Source organism: Rhinatrema bivittatum, chromosome 2, assembly GCF_901001135.1.
Source record: "Rhinatrema bivittatum chromosome 2, aRhiBiv1.1, whole genome shotgun sequence".
Taxonomy (NCBI): domain Eukaryota; kingdom Metazoa; phylum Chordata; class Amphibia; order Gymnophiona; family Rhinatrematidae; genus Rhinatrema; species Rhinatrema bivittatum.
Genome location: NC_042616.1, coordinates 691,767,087 through 691,789,183, shown reverse-complemented (window position 1 = coordinate 691,789,183; position 22,097 = coordinate 691,767,087). Strand labels below are relative to the sequence as shown.

At 41.4% G+C, this 22,097-nt stretch overlaps 1 protein-coding gene across 1 annotated transcript in view; it reads right to left on the bottom strand.

Annotated features, from left to right (window-relative positions):
* CPNE3 (copine 3) overlaps nucleotides 1-22,097 on the bottom strand; it is a 156,693-nt gene that overhangs the window by 90,624 nt on the left and 43,972 nt on the right. Inside the window, exons 2-5 of the mRNA XM_029591614.1 lie at nucleotides 20,055-20,194; nucleotides 17,954-18,133; nucleotides 3,667-3,741; nucleotides 3,208-3,279 (exon numbers count right to left, since the gene is read on the bottom strand). Coding sequence (XP_029447474.1) covers nucleotides 3,208-3,279; nucleotides 3,667-3,741; nucleotides 17,954-18,133; nucleotides 20,055-20,186 — 459 coding nt within the window. The 5' untranslated portion in view covers nucleotides 20,187-20,194. The remainder of the gene's footprint in view (nucleotides 1-3,207; nucleotides 3,280-3,666; nucleotides 3,742-17,953; nucleotides 18,134-20,054; nucleotides 20,195-22,097) is intronic.

The window sequence follows — 22,097 nt, the reverse complement described above, 5'->3', positions numbered from 1 at the left end:
TAAATTTATGACCAATTCATTTATGACTGATGATTGCGTTCCCGCAATCGAACAGGACTGCGGTTTCTCGGGGGACGACTTCCTCGTCCACCTCGCCGCTCCGTCCCTGATTTGGGCCTTGTCCCCTGATCTAAAAAAGTTACCCGTCCACCTTCCTCTCCCGATGATCCACTCGATGATGAATCAAAAGTAGGAGATTTCTTATACTTCACTCGATTCTTATTACACCATGGATATACATATCCCTGAGTGTAATCCTTTTCATCTCTCTGAAACTTATTCAATTTGGTTTCCTTTATTTTGTCATGCATGCTGGCAATCTCCTGTTCCAATTCACCCATCTTCTCCTCAAATTTTTCTGAAGATGTGTTGTCTCTCAGCGTGGCACTCAACGTGTCTATTTCCTTCTGAATATCTATCAATAATTTCTGCGTAGTCTCTACTATCAGGATCATAAGATCCATTGCACATTTATTGAGTATTGAGTTCCACTTGGCTACGAAATCTTTATCTTCTGAAAATAAATGAGGTTCCTTGTATAATCGTAGCCCTCGTGGAATTCTTTTTATTCTTAAATACTCATCTAAAGTAGAGGAATGTGCAATGTGACTCTTTCTGCTTGTAAAACAATTTGTATCTACAATTGGATAATTGTTAAGAAGAATGTGTATTTGATGCTTCACTTGAAATTTTGAAAACTGTTTTATAAGAGGTTGAATGATTTTTGTATGAGTGATATGTAGGATGTATGGATGAGTATGATGAAATAGGTTTTAATCAAAATATAATATCTATTGTGTGGGGTATTATGGATTAAATGTGGGATGTGTTTTTGATATTTTTCACCAATAAAGATTTAAAAATTGGAGTAATGTCACAATATATTTATTAGCTGTCATATGACAGGGCAAAGGTAGCGCCGGCGCCATTTTGGTTCCTGTCCCCCAACGTCACGAGCGCAGGAGATCGCTCCCGGATCCCCGCTGGACCCCCAGGGACTTTTGGCCAGCTTGGGGGGGCCTCCTGACCCCCACAAGACTTGCCAAAAGTCCAGCGGGGGTCCGGGAGCGACCTCCTGCACTCGGGCCATATTGTCGTATTGCAAAATGGCGCCGGCCATACAGCCATACGGCCGGCGCCATTTTGCAATACGGCAATACGGCCGGCGCCATTTTGCAATACGGCCCGAGTGCAGGAGGTCGCTCCCGGACCCCCGCTGGACTTTTGGCAAGTCTTGTGGGGGTCAGGAGGCCCCCCCAAGCTGGCCAAAAGTCCCTGGGGGTCCAGCGGGGGTCCGGGAGCGATCTCCTGCGCTCGTGACGTCGGGGGACAGAACCAAAATGGTGCCGGCGCCATTTCTATTAACGCAGCCGTGGCCCAAGAGTGGAAGATCACACCGGGACCCCCCCACTGGACCCCAGGTAATTTAAAACATTTTGGGGGGGTTCAGGAGGATGGGGGATTTATTTTAAAGGGTCGGGGTGGGTTTTAGGGTTGTTTTAGTGTGCCGGTTTTCCCGCCCTCCCCCTTCCCCCGATTTATGACGATAAATCGGGGGAATTCCTATTGTATCGCGCCTCTAACGATTTTTGACGATTTAAAATATATCGGACGATTTTTTAAATCATCAAAAAACGATTCACATCCCTAGTATGCTGCATTTCACAAGCTAAATAAATCCTTAAGCTGAGTCCTTTGAGAGGAACCATGAATTGTAAATGCATTATTACAGGAGGACTTTGGATCAGGATGGCAGTTTTCAGTTTGGAGGTTTAAACATCTAAAACTTTCCAAAAACGATAACAGTAGTAAATGACTTCCAAAAATTGCCCCTTTCCTTTAAAAATTTAGGTACTATTACAAATATTTTTGTCTAAAATAAAATCATGAAACTTTAAAATTCAGACACATGGAAGTTTGACATCCAAAACAAAGTCTGAACTGATCCCCTGCTTACTACACCTTCTGTCTATTCACTTCCTGAGAGCACTGCTGATCACATCTGAAGCAGGAAGAAACATTCTGGCTGATTCCCAAGCCTCAAATTTGCCAGTTTACTCTAGAACAAAATATCTGGACTAGAAAAGTAGGTCCAGGGAAGGAATCACTTTCGGCCTTTTTACTGTGCAACTATATAATTGTGTCTAATTTTTTTTTTCTCCTATTTTGGTAGGTCACTGAATCTTATTTAAAAAACAAGCAAACAACCAAATTTACCTCCTAGGGCTAGTCGGAGCTGGGAATGCTTTGAAGGCGGCATTCAGAATCCATGGGCAGAATTCTAGCCACTGTGCAATGGAGATACCTACTGGCCAGACTCAGGGTGCAAGGGTACCGGGCTCTGTGGGGGGGGGGGGGGGGCAGAGAAGATGGGGGTGCTGCAGTCCGTGGCTTCTGGCCAAAAGAATCGTCTGTGCAACGGCCAGGCAGGAATGGATGAATCTACCCAGGTAGTTTCCAAATAAAGGGGCTGATACAATAATCTTCGTGAAAAGCGGGCGCTGACTTTTCAGCGCCCGCTTTGTTAACACACGCATGGCGCCCGCAAGGGGGGCGCCATGCAGTATGTAAATTAGGGGGTAGCGCTAGGAAGGAGGCGCTAGGGTCGCTTGCGCGACCTTAGCACCTCCTTGCTAACACGACCCGCCGCGGCTGCCGATTATGAAAACGGACGCCGGTAAACTCAGCCTCGGTTTTCATAACCTGCCTGTCTGCCAGTAATGAAAACAGCCGCTGAGTTTATCAGCGGCCATTTTCGAAAACCGAGGCCGACTTTACCGGCGTCGGTCTGCTGAGTTATTTTATTTACTTTAAAAAAAGAAGTGTGAAAAAGAAGAAGAATGTGCTCAGCTATTAACGCCTGCTCTAAGCAGACATTAATATCTGCGCAATAAATGTACATCTGAGACACACATTTATTTTTTTGAATGTGGAGTGAATGAGTAATAGCCTCATTCACATGCATTTTTTGCATCCAACAGCAGGTTAAACAGTGCGCTCGGCTAAGCGCACTGTATTGCATCGGCCCCAAAGCCTGTAGTGCTCCAGCATAGATAGAGGACTGCTCCAACTGAGCTGGAAGCCCAGAAGGGGCAGGAAGAAGTTGGTGATCAAACATTCTCCCATCCCCAGCCCCCAACAACAGAAGGGAGAATAAAAGGATTTAGAATCTACAGTTTCCAGAACATAAATTCAGCAATCTAATACCTTATTGTCCAATTTTCTGGCTGCCACTTCAAAGAGAAGCACTCTGTTATCCTTCACTTCTTCGGCAGCAATCTAAGGAATTAATGGCAATTGAAAACATAAAATATGAAATTAACAAAAACTACACCAAAAGATGTAGTATAGCTTTCAGTTTAGAAAGCAGAGCCACACATTTTATGGATGCTATTAGTTCTATTTTAAATTACACTTACTTTTAAACAGTTTTTTTTTTGTTTTTTTAATTACGGTAAGTCATTAGCTGTAATTCAGAACATTTGATTCTGATGAGGTAGCGCATCCTGGGGACATTTTACTCACATGAAACAATCAAATGAAATTCTGTGCAAAAAATGCATTTTCATCAGCCTCTTTCTAACTGAAAACAGAGACTTTACAACAGTGATAAACACATTTCGGATGGATTTAACAATACAAGTGCAATAAATTCTACTTTTATACCGTAATGGTTCCTTTCCCAGCTGGTTTCTTGTTTTTCAGCACTAAAGGTCTCATTATCTTCTTGCTGGAGACTACCTATCAGAACAAAAACAATCCAAGTTAAGACCTACTGCTCTAATTCATCTGCTTTTTAATGAAAAAAAGTAGAAGGTGCTGTCTGTCTTAAATTTCAGTCTGCCTGTCCCTGTAGCAGTCATCTCTCCGATTAAGGAGTGAATGGCACAGAAGAAGTAAATCAGACAGGGAATACAGCCCACACACTAAACACATTTATAATCTATGGTCCTTTTACATTTGCTTAAATCGTTTACATTTCTTACACATTGTCCATACGGAAGGAATGGATCTCACATTTTCTTCATCTCAGACTAAAAGTCTCATGCTGCCTAAAGAAAGATTCTGCAGCAAGGGATATGCTAGACTACTGAACACTTTCATAGCGCTAATCGACACATGCAGTCCTGTACAAAAACATATAAGAGGCAGTCCCTTCTCTGGAGAGCTTACAGTCTAATGAAGCCAAACATACTGAACAAAAAACGCTTTGGGAATTTCATTTATTAAGGAAATTGTTACAAGTTAATGAGGCTGTAAGTAGAACAATCAGGGTAAAGATTTAAAAGCAGCCTCGAAAAGGAGGGGTGGGATTTGAATAAGGCAAGAGAGGAAGCATGACACATTAGCTCAGGAAGTCTATTCCAAGCATATGATATAGGCAGGTGGAAAGCACAGAGCTGTGAATTGGTGATAGAGGAGACTGGCACAGATAGGCCAGATGAGTGGCGTGCACAAGAAGAAGAGAGGAGAGATAGTGAGGGGCTGCAGAGTTAAGGCTCTTGTGAGTAAGAGGAGCAGGAATGGATAGGAAGCCAATGTAGTTACTTGAGAAGATGGATTATAAGGGTATAGCAACTTTGGCGACAGATAAGATGCACAGCTGAATTTTGGATGGATTATAGTGAAGAGAGATGGCTCTTTGGGAAATCTGTGAGGAACAGGTTGCAACAATCTAAGAGGGAGGAGATGAGAAAGTAGATAAAGAATCTGGTAGTGTGCTCAGAAAGGAAGGGACAGATATTGGTGATGTTACAGAGAAAAAACTGCACATTTTAGCAGTGTCTTGAATATGTGTACAGAAGGGGAGAGAGAGGAGTCGAACATGACACCAAGGTTATGGGCTGAGGGGACTGGGAGGATTGCAGTGCTAGCCACAGAAATAGAGAGAGGAAGAAGAGGGGAAGAGGGCTGAGGGGGAAAGATAAGGAGCTCTATCTTGCCCATGTTGAATTTCAGGTGATGGTGGGACATTCAGGTAGCAAGGTCAGACAAGCAGGCTGAGATCTGGGACTGTGGATTCCTGTTGAAATGTCTAGTGTAGAGAGACAGAGCTGGAAATTGTCAGCATAAAGATGATATTGAAAACCATGAGAGGAAATCAGAGCACCAAGAGAATTAGTATACAGACAGAAGGGAAGAGGGCCCAGGACCGAACCCTGAGGCACACCAATTGATAATGGGATGGCAGTAGAGGAGGATCTGCCAGAGGAAAAATGTGATGGGAAAGGTAAGAGGAGAATAAAGACTGGAGAGAGACCTGAAATCAAAGTGAGGACAGAATATCAAGGAGGAGGAAGTGATCAACAGTGTCAAAAGCAGCAGATAGGACAAGGAGGATAAGGATTGCATTTTAGCCATAAACAGGTCACTGAAGACTTTGGCAAGGGCTGTTTCTGTAGAATGTAGAGGGCGAAAACCAGACCAGAGTGGATCAAGATTGGCTTGAGATGAAAGTCAAGACAGCAGTGGTGAACAAGATGTTCAAATAGTTTGGAAGCAAAAGAGAGGTGGAACATTAGTTGGCAGGAAAGGAAGGATCCAGTGAGGGCTTTTTTGAGGCGCTGTGTGATCATAGCATGTTTGAAGGTAGCAAGAACAGTAGCAATGGAAAGTCATAATTTGAGAATGTGCTCATGTCCCATTTAAATTATTAAAAATCACTACATGTGGAAAGAAACTGTGATGTTTACTAGACAAGGGATAAATGTTATCCCTGTGATGGAGGTTGAGAAAGGTTGTTTACTATCAGGCCAATACAGTACAGTGCGCTCCAGCCGAGCGCATTGTTAACCCACGATTGGCCGCGCGTTTTTGACGTGCTAGCTTTACCCCTTTTTGGATAGGAGCGGCAGCTGTCAGCGGGTTTGACAACCGACGCTCAATTTTGCCAGCGTCGGTTCTCGAGCCCGCTGACAGCCACGGGTTCGGAAACCGGACGCTGGCAAAATTGAGCGTCCGGTTTTCAACCCGCGAGCTGCGGGCCCATTTTAAATTTTTTATTTTTTTATTTTACTTTTTTTTAACTTTTGGGGCCTCCGACTTAGTATCGCCATGAGAGTATCGCCGCAGTTCCTTCCAACTTCAGACCAATATCCAATTTATCATTCATAGCGAAACTTATGGAAAGGGTAGTCAATGCTCAGCTCATAAAACACCTTGAAAATCACAGCCTGTTATTCCCATCACAGTTCGGTTTCCGAAAGTTCTTTAACACCGAAACTCTGCTAATCTCCCTTACCGACACCATTCTCAAAAGTCTGGATAAAGGCCAAACATGTATTCTGGCCATGCTACACATCTCTGCGGCTTTTGATACAGTTAGCCACAATATTCTAATCAACCAGCTTTCGGACATCGGTATTTCAGGCCCAGCACTGAGTTGGTTTACTTCCTTTCTGGACGACCGCCACTTTAAAGTCAAAATCGGCAACCACGAATCAAAACCTGTTAAGCTATCCCATGGGGTCCCTCAAGGCTCTTCCCTTTCCCCAACCCTCTTCAATATTTACCTTCTTCCTTTATGCCAACTCCTTGCAGACCTCGGACTTACACACTACGTCTATGCAGATGACGTTCAGGTTCTCATCCCTGTCACCGACTCCATGACTAACGCCCTCAAAACCTGGGATAAATGCCTCAATTCAATCAACAGTCTTCTCACCAACCTCAACCTCACCTTAAACACCTCAAAAACAGAACTACTTTTTATCTCACCTGCCCGCCACATCCCCCTCCCCCTCTCCCCTCCCACCCCTCTTCACATCATGTCAGAGATCTTGGGGTCACCCTGGATAACCACCTCATTCTCCAAAAACACATATCTAACATACAGGTCGATACAGTAAAGTGTGCTCCGTCGGAGCGCACTGTCAGCCTGCTCTGGACGCGTGTTTTCCCTTACCCCTTATTCAGTAAGGGGAGGAAAACACGCGGCCCACCCGCGGCACCTAATAGCGCCCTCAACATGCAAATGCATGTTGATGGCCCTATTAGGTATGCGCGCGGGATCCAGTAAGTAAAATGTGCAGCCAAGTCGCACATTTTACTCTAAGAAATTAGCGCCGACCCAAAGGTCGGCGCTAATTTCTTCTGGCGCCAGGAAAGTGCACAGAAAAGCAGTAAAAACTGCTTTTCTGTGCACCCTCCGACTTAATATCATAGCGATATTAAGTCGGAGGTCCCCAAAAGTAAAAAAAAGTAAAAAAAAAAAAAATTTGAATTCGGCCCGCGGCTGTCGGGCCGAAAACCGGACGCTCAATTTTGCCGGCGTCCGGTTTCCGAGCCCGTGGCTGTCAGCTGGCTCGAGAACCGACGCCGGCAAAATTGAGCGTCGGCTGTCAAACCCGCTGACAGCCGCCGCTCCAGGCCAAAAGGAGGCGCTAGGGACGCGCTAGTGTCCCTAGCGCCTCCTTTCCCTCGTTTGCACCACGTCGCCTAATTTGCATGCTGGAGCATACTGGATAGCTCGCACCGGCGAAGGGCCGGTGCGTGCGCCGGGAGAGCGGGCGTTCGTCCGCTCTCCCGCGGTTTTACAGTATCGGGCTGATAGTAAAGGACTGCTTCTTTAAACTTCATATACTGAAGAAACTAAGACCCCTCCTTCACCTCAGTGACTTCTGAACAGTCCTCCAAGCCACCATATTCACAAAGTTAGACTATTGTAATGCTTTACTCTTGGGTCTACCCTCAACCACAATCAAACCGCTGCAGATGCTGCAAAATGCAGCAGCTAGAATCCTCACAAACTCTCACAGATCGGACCACATAACCCCAATTCTCAAAGACCTTCACTGGCTTCCAGTCTCAGCCAGAATCCATCATAAATGCCTAACAATTATCCACAAAACCCTACACAATAAAGAGATGCATTGGCTCAATGGTTCACTCCAATATCACTCCCCAAACAGACCAACCAGATCCGCCTATTTAGGAACTTTGTCAACCCCTTCTCACAAACTCTCACAGCTCGCCTCCACTCGAGAAAGAGCCTTTTCCATAGCAGGACCATCTCTATGGAACTCGATGCCACCCGACCTATGCCTAGAGCATTGCACAACAACCTTCAAAAAAAAGTTGAAAACTTGGCTGTTCAAACAGACATTTACATAATCTTAGCATACCCTGGACCACTTAGCCTTGTAATAAAGATTGTATTGTAATGTAATATAATGTAATATACCTACGGATAATGTAATACAATACACTGCTGTTGTACCGCACTATAATGTTGTTGTAATGTAATATAGTTTCAGTTAATCTTTCCTAAATTCTGTATCTATCTTCCTCTCTCTAGGTCCCTCTGACCATTCTGCTCTCTATCCCGTTCCTCTTGAATCCCCTGTTAGATGTAACTATTATTTTCCTTTCCAACTGTAAAGTTGTTACCCGTTTTTATGTAAACCGATGTGATATCCATTTGAATGTCAGTATATAAAAATTCTAAATAAATAAATAAATAAATAAATAAATATTACGTCAGAGGGTGCATAGAAAAGCAGTTTTTCTGTGCACTTCCCCGGTGCCGGCAGAAATTAATGCCTGCCTTATTCAGTAAGGGGTAATAGCGCGTCGAAAACGCGCATCCAACCCCCCGAAACTAATAGCGCCTGCAACATGCAAATGCATGTTGATGGCCCTATTAGGTATTCCCACACGATACAGTAAGTAAAATGTGCAGCCAAGCCGCACATTTTACTTTAAGAAATTAGCGCCTACCCAAAGGTAGGCGTTAATTTCTGCCGGCGCCGGGGAAGTGCACAGAAAAGCAATAAAAACTGCTTTTCTGTGCACCTTCCAACTTAATATCATGGCGGTATTAAGTCGGAGGCCCCAAAAGTTTAAAAAAAGTAAAAAATAAAAAAAATAAAAAATGTAAAATGGGCCCGCGGCTTGCGGGTTGAAAACCAGACGCTCAATTTTGCCGGTGTCCGGTATCCGAACCCATGGCTGTCAGCGGGCTCGAGAACTGACACTGGCAAAATTGAGCGTCGGCTGTCAAACCCGCTGACAGCCGCCGCTCCTGTCCAAAAAGAGGCGCTAGGGACGCGCTAGTGTCCCTAGCGCCTCTTTTTGCCGCGGACCCTAATTTAAATAAATTAATTTACTGTATCTTTCTTTCAGGAAATTAAGTACACAAATGTTTCTTTCAGGAAATTAAGTATACAAATGTTTTCAGTTCCTTCGTCTTTCACAGAAGAGAAAAGAACGTTTGCACCTTTAGAGGGTGCTCATGTTTGGTCTGCCTACTGGATAAATGTATGACAATATGAAGCCTAAACTTAACTAGTCTCTAAGAATGCTGTTTATTTCTGTATAAAAACCTTTTTCATTCTGAACCATTTTCAATTATTCTTTATTTCTTCTCTAAATAATTGTGAAAGTATTTTTAAACTGAATCATTTCTTTTCATTTTCCCATATTATTGAGCACATAATGCAAAAAGATGTGAATTCTTCAGTAAATTCTGAATCAGCATCCGTTTTGGGTAATGTTAGTGCCTAAAGTGCCAATGAATCCCTTTCATTTAATAGACCTTGAACCTGAGTGGCAGTAGCACTGCAGCCAAATCACAGAGGCTAGCATTTTCTTTTAAAATAGTGTTCAGTGTAGGCAATGTTTCATTAAATAGCAACTGCAAGCAAATGTGGCTGGTTGCAATGCAAATCTGGCTTAAGAACAAAGTTATGGCAAAAAATTAAAAGTTTGATACTTTGTAATTTTGCACATATATGATGAATTGTAAGAATTATATTGTGTCATCAGTTTGTGTTTTTAATGTGTGAATGGAAGAGTGATTGCTATTGGTGAATTTTAATGGTGTATTTGGTTACAAGTTTGATAGAGTAATAAAAATTATTGCACAACATTGGAATGTTTATACAATTCTCTATGTGTATGAGTACATTTAAGAACAAAGTTGCCATACTGGGTCATACCGCGGGTCCATCAAGCCTAGTCTCTTGTTTCCAACAGTAGCCAATTCAGGATAGAAGTACCTGGCAAGTACCCAAACATTAAATAGATCCCATGATACTAATGCCATTAAAAGCAGTGGCTATTCCCTAAGTCAATTTGACTAATAGCAATTTATGGACTTCTTCTCCAGGAACTTGTCTAAACCTTTTTTAAACCCAGCTAAGCTAACTGCCTTAACCACATCCTCTGGCAATTAATTCCAGAGTTTAATTGTGCATTGAATGAAAAATAATTTTCTCCGATTAGTCTTAAATGTGCTATTTGCTAACTTCAAGGAGTGCCTCCTAGCCCTTCTAATATTATCTGAAACGGTAAACAACCAATTCATATTTGCCTGTTCTAGTCCTCTCATGATTTTGTAGCCCTGTATAATAACCCCCTTCAGCTGTCTCTTCTCCATCAGAACATAAGAAATTGCCATGCTGGGTCAAGCCCAGCATCCTGTTTCCAACAGTGGCCAATCCAGGCCAAAAGAACCTAACTGCACTAACAACATCCTCTGGCAACAAATTCCAGAGCTTTATTGTGCTTTGAGTGAAAAAGAATTTTCTCCGATTAGTCTTAAATGTGCTACTTGCTAACTTCATGGAATGCCCCCTAGTACTTCTATTATCTGAAAGTGTAAATAACCACTTCACATCTATTCATTCAAGAACCCTCATGATCTTAAAGATCTCTATCATATCCCCCCCTCAGTTGTCTCTTCTCCAGGCTGAACAGTCCTAACCTCTTTAGCCTTTCCTCACAGGTGCAGTTTCACCATCGTGCAATACAGAGGAATTATGACATTCTCTGTTTTATTCACCATTCCCTTCCTAATAATTCCTAATATTCTGTATGCTTTTTTGACTGCCAAAGACAACTGAGACAACAATTTCAATGTATTGCCCACTATGATGCCTAGATCTTTTTTCTAGGTGGTAGATCCTAACATGAAACCTAACCTTGTAACTACAGCATGGGTTATGTTTCCCTATATGCATCACCTTGAACTTGTCCACGTTAAATGTCACCTGCCATTTAGATGCACAACCTTCCAGTCTTGCAAGGTCCTCCTGCAATTTATTACTATCCACTTGTGACTTAAGAACTCTGAATAATGTTGTGTCATCTACAAATTTGATCCCTTCCCTTGTTGTTCCCCTTTCCAGATTATTTATAAATATATTAAAAAGCACCGGTCCAAGTACAGGTCCCTGAGGCACTCCATTGTTTACCTCTCGCTGCTGAGAAAACTGACCATTTAATCCTACTCTGTTTCCTCTTTTTTAATCCGTTTGCAATCCACAAAAGTACATTGCCTCCTATTCCATGACTTTAATTTTCTTAGAAGCCTCTCATGGGGAACTTTGTCAAATGCCTTCTGAAAATCCAAATACACTACATCTAACAGGTCACCTTTATGCTGCAACCGTCTCTTCCCAACAGCTTCACTCCGCCTACCTTTCTTTCTTTGCACTTCCTCTCACTGTGGATGGGCGCCTGGCTACTGTGGCATCTGCCTGCCATCCACTCCGGCGTCCCCGGACCGGCTTGGGCGCTGCCTCCCGCCATGCTCTGCTGGTACCTTAGGGCGCACGCGCCACGTGACCCTCACTCTTATTTCCTACTTGGCGCGAACCTCAGGGGCATCCCCCTGTGATGACCTCACGCTGCCCAGATATTTAAAGCCTACAATGTTTGCTAGCCTTTGAGTCAGCAAGGGGAATCTTACCGATGGGATTCGCTCTCAGTACCCAGCTACTCTGCTTCTCCAATTTCCATTGGACTCTTAACGCTAACGGGGTCCCCGCTCCTCGGGGGCCTCACTTGCTTTTCAGATCGCTATCAGGAAACCGTTACTCGCTCCTCGAGGGCCCATGTTCCCTGACTTGCTGCATGCTCTTACCTTCTCTTCTGCCTGGAAGGATTCGCTATCTTCAACACCAGTGAGTAATACCATCTTCACCTCAGAGCTGTTCCCTGGAACCAGGTACTCGCTCCTCGAGGGCCTACCTCCGTTCCAGCTCTGGTGCCATCTCCTACGTGGAACCGCTGTGTAAGTACATTACCTTCAAGCCTCTCAGCTCTCAGGTACTCGCTCCTCGAGGGCCTGCTCTCCCTATCCTGGGGTTCTCCATACTGGGGCTTTGTGCATATTCCACTGTACTCATTATTCTCAGTTCTTTCCACTACAGCACTGCTACCGGAGGAGTCGCTGTTCCTGCGCCTGAGGGATACTAGCCCATCCGGGCTACTTCTGCTGCTCACTACTGCCATCTCTGGTGGCTTCATCACATTGTCTAATAAAAGATCAATCCATGTGTTTGTGTGTCCTATGTTGAGCCTGACCTGTGGGCCCTCATAGGACTTCTCCCCATGGGCGTGGTCAGCTGCCACAGTGTCCAAGGGTCTACCCAATCCTCACTAATTATAACAGATTGCTAACTCCATGGATCCAGCACAGCTCAATGCCTTGCAGGCCATTCCAGGCCTGGCCCTACCCATTGCTGAATAACAAAACGCATTGGATAAACTCACTTCAGCGTTTCATCAGCTACAAGCACAAAAGACGCAAGGTGCTACTTCCAGTAATGAAGGTGTGTACATTTACTGTTTACTCTTTCTGAGCGCATCTGAACACGAACAGTGACGATACGAGACTTGCTGCAATTTTACAAATGGTATGCTGCTGTGTCTACTAATGAATGACACTTGACCTTAACACATTGAATACAGCTATATGTTTACTGACACTCCTGTTCAGAGACCATATGATGCATCTTTACACATTCCATCTGCACAAATATGAATTTTAATTTGATGTAACAGAGCCCCTGATGCAGCCCCTTTGAGAGAGGGCGAAACTCGGCCTGAGTTGGGCTTTTTAAAGATTTTAATTCTTCAATAAAGGATTGGAATTCGGACATTTTGGCTTCTAATCCTTATTCTGTTGCCTCCACGGCTTTGTTAGACAGCCTTCCTTGCTGCTTTCTTAACCCATCACTGCTGAGGACAATGTCATTTTCTCCTTGGAAGGATAAACTAAGGTCTTTAACAGAGTTAATGGGTGCCTTCGATATCCCTTCTTCCACTTACTATCTTTACCTGCAGAGAGATATTACATGTTATCAATTAATTTGATTTTGGAGGAATGTGTGGGTGTGGAGGGGGTGGTATGTTATCCTTCCAGGGTCTGCCATCTGACTTCAGTACTTTACATCTCCTTTAGAAACAAACTTGGAGGTTCAGGGACCTCTCCTCATCTGATGAAATGATAGAATGAAGATTTTAATATAGCCTGGGATTGTAAGGATTGGAAGTCTATTTGGAAACACTCGTAGAATTACAATTTGTTGTAAAGGGCAAGAGTATGCAGACTGTATCGCATGCCTAGTTTTTTTTCTAAATTCAGTGAGAGTGGGACAGAGTGTTGGAGGGGTTGTGGGCAAGAAGGAACATATTTCCACATGTGGTGGGGGTGTCGGAAGCTATAGGCTTTTTGGATGGGTGTTACAGACTGCATATCAACTATATGTTCTCAGTCATTGGAGCCTTATCCAGCATTATATTTACTGGGCCACTGGTCGAACCGGTTCAGCTTGTGATGTCATCGAAGATTGGTAGGACATCTCCTCCACGCGGCACATTTGACAGTGGCTCAGATATGGAAGCGGATTTCTTCTCTTCACTGTTGGAAATGCAAGGTTAAAGAAATTGCTTGGATGAAAATGCTTACGTTCCCATTAAAAGACAAGGCGGACATTTATAAAAGAGACCGAGGGACTTACTGGGAGTGGAGAGAGCTTGAAGAGAGTTCTTAAGTATGAGACGGGAATGTGCAGTCTATCATCATGTAATGGGGGAGTATTGCTGTATTTTGAGATGCTGGTCTTTATTGCAAAGCAAGTAACAATGTTAAGAGATTTGTTGTATTGATCACATTTTGTTCTGTGTGGTATAAAATAAACACTTGAGAAAAAAAACTGTCTCTGGAATGGGTATCTCCCCAAAATCTTCATTTGTAAATACCAAAGCAAAGAATTCATTTGTTTTTTCCACAATGGCCTTATCTTCCCCAACTCTCCCTTTAACCCTTTGATCATTTAACACTCCAAACAACTTCTTCGCAGGCTTCCTGCTTCGATTATATTTTTAAAGGTTTTATTATGAGTTTTTGCCTATACAGCTTATAAGGGTTTTCCATGGAGCAGTTGGTCACAGGTGCACAGACAACCCCAGCCTATATAGAAGAATAAGAAATCTCAAAAGGTTGAAACAAGGGAAGGCTGAACTGATGCCTGGGGTTTTCTGCGAACCCGTAAGGGTGGATACAGCAGGAGCAGGAAACCAGCTAAAGTTCAGGCCAGTGAGAGATTTTTCTTCTGGAGATTCTGCTACCAGTATGGAAGAAGAAAATTTGGGGGTGGAGATAGGGAACCTGGTAGCAATGGGAGACGAGTCGACTAAGAAGCAGTTGGAAGATTTTCCCCTAATGGTGAAAACAATGGTAATTACCTTAGATTCTTTGTGGAGCGCTTTGAAAGGTTTGGAGACAGCAATTTTAAATTTAACTAAGATTACCTTGGAATCTAATCTGCGATTTCAGAACATTGAGAGTAAAATTACTTTACAAGATACAAAAATGGAACAATTAGAGGCAAGAATTGATAAAGTTGAGTTGGTGCAGCATGAAATATTAAGGGTAGAGGGCTGTGAATCTTAAGAAAATGGAGAATACTGAGAACCTTGGAAAATATTCAAATCTTCGAGTCCTTAATTTTCCGTTCATGGAAATCATATCCCCTTATGATAGGTTCAAGAAATATCTCGTGCATGTTTTAAAATTATCTTCTGAGATGTTACCAGTGCTTAATAGAATATATTATCTTCCTACAAGAGAAGAAAAACTGAATGGAAATCAACTATCAGAAGTCACCTTGAACTTAATTCAAGTTCTGGAAATGTCGTTGGATTCAGAAATTTCAAAAAGAAGGACATTATTTGTGTCTTTTACTCTTCCATCGGATCGAGACTTAGTATTTTGAATGTTTATGCGAAATAGATTAAAGGAATTTCATGGTGGAAAAATTTGGATATATCCAGGCCTTTCGAGGATTACGCAAGAAGGAAGAAAAAAGTTTCTTATTATGAGACCTGAGGTAGTAACCAGAGGGGCAAGTTTACCTTAAAATATCCTTGTAAATGTTTAGTGAATTATTTGATTAAAAATTATGTTTTCTTTGAACCATTACAATTGCGTAAATTCTTGGACACTCATACCCAAGAGATTACTGACCAGGTTTTGGTAGTAGGATAAGTTTGTTTGCTGGGTCTCAACATTGTGGGCTTTATAAAATAAAATGATGTTTTTCTTTACTTATAAACCACTAAATTTTAACCCCCCCTTAATTTCTTAGAAATATACAGATAAAAGATAACTATTCTTAAAAATTGTATTTCAGTTGTAATATGTATGGATATATCTGTTTATCACAACACAAGTTTTATTGTTGTAAATTTTGAAAATGATAAATTAAAAAAAAAAAAGAAGAAATCTCAAAAGGTAAAGAATACTATTCAGCGATGATAAAATCAGACCTTAAGACAATGACAGCATTGTCCATTACTGTTAGCGCTGTGCAACTTTGAACAGATCACCAAATCTGGCCTTTAATCTGGAAAATTTGTAGAATAAGAGAGATTTAAAATGGAAACATCCTGCAGGTAGGAAAAAAAGTGGGAAAGTACTTTTATTCATATATTAATGACTTCGAGACTCAGTTTTTGTAATATAAGTACAATAAGGGTTCCTTCTTTGTGTTGCCATATTGCAACTTCTGTGTAATTTAACTTGTGAGTTGTTAATACAGCAGTGAATTAAAAGTTACTGAATGCAGTCTCTCCACAGATTCTTTACCTCAATCACTATGTATCCAACAGGCACCACAATAGTATTTTGCACTGCTTGTCCACAAGAACATGAACAGCAGTCTTCAGCTGTAAAACTGTGTGTCAGTCACCAGAGAAAGAAAACCAGTGAGTTTGCAGACTGTAAATTGAGAAGCCAAGCCCAGAGTATGAAATATTTATTTTAGCACTGTATTAGTTATGTGAAATCATTCTAGATGTCTCCCCAGAAAGTCAATTGAGTCATGGGGTATGAAGACTTATGCAATCAAGATTATTTTTTTTATTCTTAGTTACTTTTACAATACTTCAATAACTTGTTTTATGATGAAACTGTAGAGTATGTGGTGTAGATCGATGAAACAAACTCCTCATTAATTGATTTTGATTTATACTATTTAAACAGCAGAATGTGAAAAATAGACAAGGGTATGAAAGTGCCGGACATCAAGGCTACTATGAATTTAAATTAATGCTGTCTTTGTCAGCCATAGGAAACCAGCTGTTGCAGCTTTCAAAAATACATTCAGGTCTTTGTAGCTGGTGTATGGTTGGCCACATATGCAAGTGGAAGAACCTTTGTATAAAGATGTCCCTTTAGAAGAATGTCATCACACCACTCAGGAAGTATATCAAAGTCATCTTTGCTTGATTTAAGAAATCTTTGAAGGATTCACCACTCTGATTTCCTGTTTAGTCCACTCCATCCTCATCATTCCCCTTCAGGATAGGAGATGGGGACAATAGGAGGTGAGGGACTGAATAAGTGAGCCCTGTACCTCTTTTTTCCTTTGTTCCATCTGCTCCCGCCTCAGCTTTATTCCCCTTTCCTCTTGCTTCTTGCAGGCTGCTTGTGAGGGGAAGGCAAAAGCAGAAAGGGGGGAGATGGGAGAGGGCCATGACTGAAAGTAGCTATACTATAGCTTTCTACAGATTATTGAATTAGGAGGTGGGAAAACTTCAGGCTTGTTGATTGTGAGGCAGATTGTAAATTATGCAGCAACAGGCTAATTATGTGCTTTCTCCCACAGAGCCATGGATATTGTGTAAACAAGATGAACACAAGGAGATGATAATGCCTCTGTACAAATAATTGGTGACCTTTTATCTCAAGTATTATGTAATTCTGGAGGCTGCATCTCTAAAAAGATAAGAGAGTAGAGGCAGACTATAGCTGGACTGCTAAATGGAATAGTCTCTCTATACCAGAAGCCCTATGAACAGCGGTGGACTCACGATGTCGGACCGGCCCGGGTATTCGCCACCCAGGCCGGCCCAGGACACGTCACGTGGTCTGCCGAGTGTGGCTCTGTCACGGCCGCGCACGGCAGACCACGTGACTGGAGCAATCGGCCCACCGGGGGATGCCCGATCCCCCGATAGGCCAATCCGCCCCTGCTTATGAAGTGAAACTTAGGTCATTAAATATGTACACCTAAGAGGAGCAGAAGGAGATGGGAGATATGAAAGACATCCAAATACATCAAAGATTTCAACAATGCATAAAAGAGTCCAGCATTTTTTCAGTGAAAAAGAAATTATGGGTCATGATATGATGCTCAGAGCATACACTGATGAGTAATACAAGTAAATATGTCTTCATAGATAGGGTGGTGGACCCACCAAATAGCCTCCCTGTGGTGCTGGTGGTGGTGGAAACAAAGAAAGTAACAGAATTCAAGAAAGCATGAGAAAACTGAATATTTTAAATTTCAGGGATAACTTATGAATTTCATAAGGTTTAAGGCGTTTGGGAGGAGAGAAAGTGCATGAGGGTTTAGGTGGTGTCAAGGATATTTTGTACTCTTTTCCTCCCCAATTTCCCTCTGCTTTTCAGACCTCTCTTTTCCTTTTCCAGTGCCCTTGATTATGTCTGCATATTAGTCAGCTCTTGACTGCAAGTTGCTTTCCCTGTCTTTTGCTTCTGGGTGTTGGCCTGCATGCACTTACCTCCTGCTGACAACACAGAAATGCAACATAGGCCCTGTGATTTTAATGTGTATCCATAGCTAGCTTGCCCAATTTCATCTTCTGTTATTTGATAACAGGCTTTACTTTCACATCATCTGTACATACTAGCACTTACTTGTCCCAAAGTACATTCAAACTCTCCCAAAAAATCATCATCTCCCAGATCAATGGTTTTGTTGTCAATGTCATAAATTCCAAATTTTAGATTCTGCACCACCTCAAAATAATAATCAATTAGGAACTTCTTGGAAAATTTAGGGTTCAAGCAGTTCTTAATTCTCTCTGTGCGATCGACCTAGAATGAAAACAAATTATACCAGTTTTATTTTGTTAGTGATTCCTAACCTGTTCACTGAAGCAGTGCAACACCATATGCACAGGACTTTATAAACTTAACCATGCAAATGTTTTAACAAAATTTCACAGTATTCATTTGCAGACAATGTTTTCATACATTAAACAACTTTTTTCAAATAATCTTCCTTTCAAGATTCACTTGAAATAATGAAGTAGAAAGTCTGCACCATTAACTCCTTCACTCTTTAAATTTAAGTACAGGAGGTCAGGTTCTCTCACGCCCCATTGGGTCCTATCAGAAAACCATCACTCTAAGAGCTGAACAGACAAGACTCAGCAGGAATCAGCTAACAGTATAGGAAGACATTCTGTAATTGACAGAAGTAATAATATACTTTTACAAGGTTTTCTTCCGTAGGTAAGGTATTTAAACCTGTATCAGTACATAGAATAGTAAATGAAGGACAACATGCAAGATGTTATCACTGGAAACCTTTGGTAGAATTGCATTATGACAAGATTAAAAGTCAGACTGTGTGTAATGTTAGAGGAACTCTTTGGCAGAGTTACAAGTCGCTTCACACTTGGATTTTCCAAGTCTGAAATGACTTGTATGCATTGAATACAGATTCAAACCATATTATTGCATGCATGCATTATAGTAGATAAAGTTTTTCTTGCCACTATGCATGAACATACAAAGAGTCTCTATTTTAACCAGATGAAGCTGAAAAGTTGACTCTGAACCATTTTTTGTAATGAAGAAAACATTAAAACGATAGTTATGATCATTTCAAAAAACCCTTTTAACTGCAACAAAGAAAATACAAAAATAAAACAGTAGTGGTTTATCATCACATTGTTCAGCATTTTTTACGTATGATTGGACATAAGGCTGAATGCCGAGAGCAGTATTTGGATATATTATCAACTGAAGCCTAGTATGAAAGTCATACTTGCATAAGCAATATAAATATAAGCAATATAAATACAAAAAAATTAAAATATAATTGTAGGAGATTTGGTGTGTGGCGAGTACAATATGGAAGAGACAGCAATCTCATACAGTTGGAGACGGGGATAGGTCCTCATGAGCAGTGAAGCGGAAAGAAGGGAGGAAAGAGGAGAGATGGTTATGCAGGGAGGACTATATCTGCAATAACCTGACAATTGAATTGTTATTTTCGGGAGACTGAGTCTTGATGGGGGGCAGGCCAGCACACAAAAGAGATGACTTGGGGATGAGTGGCAGAGACAGAGGGAAGGGATTAGAGGAGTTTTGAGAGAAGAAACATAGGAGAGGGATTAACAGAGGAATGGAGAGAGGGAATCTTTGGATAGGCATGAAAAATGGAGGGCTTTGTTGGAGTATAAGATGGCGGTAGAATGACCAAGACAGATGAGAAACTGAGGAGGAAATGTAGAGGGCTGTGATTAAAAGACAGAGAAGGAAGCTAGGTAAATGGAAAGAAAATTATATAGTGAACAAGATATGGAGGGGTAAGACCAGAGATGAGTTGTGGGAAATAAATAGAAGGTGAGAGAGAAACATTTCAGAGCAACATCTAGAAGGGGATGGGAAGAAACTGAACAGTATGATGGAAAAGAAAAAAATGTGATTATTATTAATAGTTTTGATGTTTAAGGAAAAAAAACATTGTAATGAATAACAAATAATAAAGCACATATTATGATGGTTTTCAACAAGAGTTTTAGGTGAGTTACTTATCATGAGTGGGGGTGAGATGAGCGAGAAGCTGGGAACATGTGCACTAGGTGGGCTGGTTTCCTGCCTAATCTGCCACTGAGTCTCAGAAATGTTATATTCAAAACTTTTTCTCTTTTACTTAATAGTGTTTGAATAGACTTTTGCTTTAATTGATAAAAATCCCATGAAAAGTAAATTTTTGCATTCATACCTCAAACCAATGATGTTCACTTGAGTTCATGAGAAGCACACAAAGTGGATCAGATTTTGACCCAACATCAAGATCCAACAGATTGTCGCAGGATACGGTAAGCTCTATCTTCGTCACGCATTGTGCTGCCATCTGTCAACCTAAGAAGAATAAATACTATATTTCCCCACAAAAAAAAGATATAGACCTAACTCGTATAGCAACAAAACTGTAGTTTAATCTGAAGACAAAAATCAAGACGGAGCAAAGCTTGAACCTAGTGAGTAGAGAAAAGGACTGTACTATCCCCATTGAGGCAGATGAATGCTAAAGTTAGTACATCTCCTAATAATAGTTCCAAAGGCAGGGATGAAGCCATATGAACCTTCTCCCTTATTATTAGTTTTAGGTGTTGGACTTGCCTATGGAATCAATTTTATTACAGTTATCAAATTCTGAGCTAAAACTGACAAAAGATAAAGTCAACTGCTCTGCTAATCCAGTTAAAGAAAGCTTTCTATTCAGAGCAGGTCTACAGTAGCAGCAGAGGTAGCAGTTGTCTTCCCCCCCCCCCCCCCCTCCAAAACTGATACTTCCCCCTTGACCCACTTGACTGTAGCTACTAAAATTGGTACTTTACCTTCCTAGAACAAATTCTTGCCATTCAAGATGTCCCCTACCCTCCAGTGCCTCAGGTACCACCTTAGATTGTGAGCCCTCTGGGGAGAGGGAAAATAACTATAGTACCTGAATGTAGCTTACTTTGTGCTACAATGAAAAGGTGCGAACAAAATATACTAAATAAATAAATTATGGTGGTAAAAAGGAAAAAAAAATACATGTCATATTTATGTTACCAAAAATGCTAACATTTTAGGAACAAATACATTTTATTTAATCTAGCCATAATTTAGGAAGCTAGGCTGTGGCTGGAAATTCACCTAAATCTAGTTGGGCTAAAACATAGCTGGCAAAATTTAAGATGGGCACCCGGAAATTAAGCCCTTGTCTATAATAGACTTTCAAAGATTTTCACTCATTCAAACTCTCCAAAGACCTACTCATTCTGTTTGACATGTGAAAGAATTATTACCTCCCAAATGTTAGTCCAAAAATGTATTAAGTTAGTCCAATCACAATTAGGGAAAGCATGCAAAGGCATGGCTTCGGGAATGCTTTTCAACACAGAGATGTTGAAGGGGTGTGGGGTGAACATGGCTGTGTGTTTGCAGATAGCAGATGTGGTAGTGTAGGACAGCAAGAATGTGGGTATATGTGCGTGTCTCTAAGTTGGATGTGTGTGTGGGTTGGGTATGCAAGTGGGTTTGTGTAGGAGATAGATGTGTATTTGGGTAGGTTTACGCGTGGTGGGAAATGTGCAGCAAGGTTTTGTGTGTGTGTGTAGACTAATCTGAGCACCTACATCCGTTTTGCTGTTTCTGTGGCAGTGCTGGAAGCAGGGATGTGTGAGGGTGGTGTGCGTATGTGTACTTTGGACATTTCTTTCTGTGCCATGCTTTTCCAGTTGCTTTAATTATTTTCCCGGTCTCTGTGTCGCGCTCTCTCTCTGCCTCTATTACTCTGTGGCAAAGTACTGGTTAGTTGAGGGGGATTCTGGAATAGAGCACTGGTCAGCATTTAAACAGTTTGAACAGCTTGTTACAGTTTCCCATAAAAATGTGGGGATTTTTTGAGAAGCTCAGTTCTCTGTAAATACTGATTTGAAGTTTCTAATTTTTATTTATTGATTGATTGATTTGATATACCGTCGTTCAGAAAGAAAACACCACAATGGTTTACATTGTTTTAAGATTAAAACACAGTATCTCAGAGAAGTAAAGTAAAGAGAATAAAAATAAGGTAGATAAATAAAATTGTTATATAAAAGGCAAAAGGCATGAAAAGAAATAAATACATTAAGATAAAATGCAGTAAAAATGTAAAGTACAAGCGTTGTTATAACTCAACAATAGTTAATTAAATAATTAGAGCATAATACAACATAAGGTCAAATAAATAGTAAGATATCACAGCTGAGTTCTTTAGGATCTGTAATGGTCATAT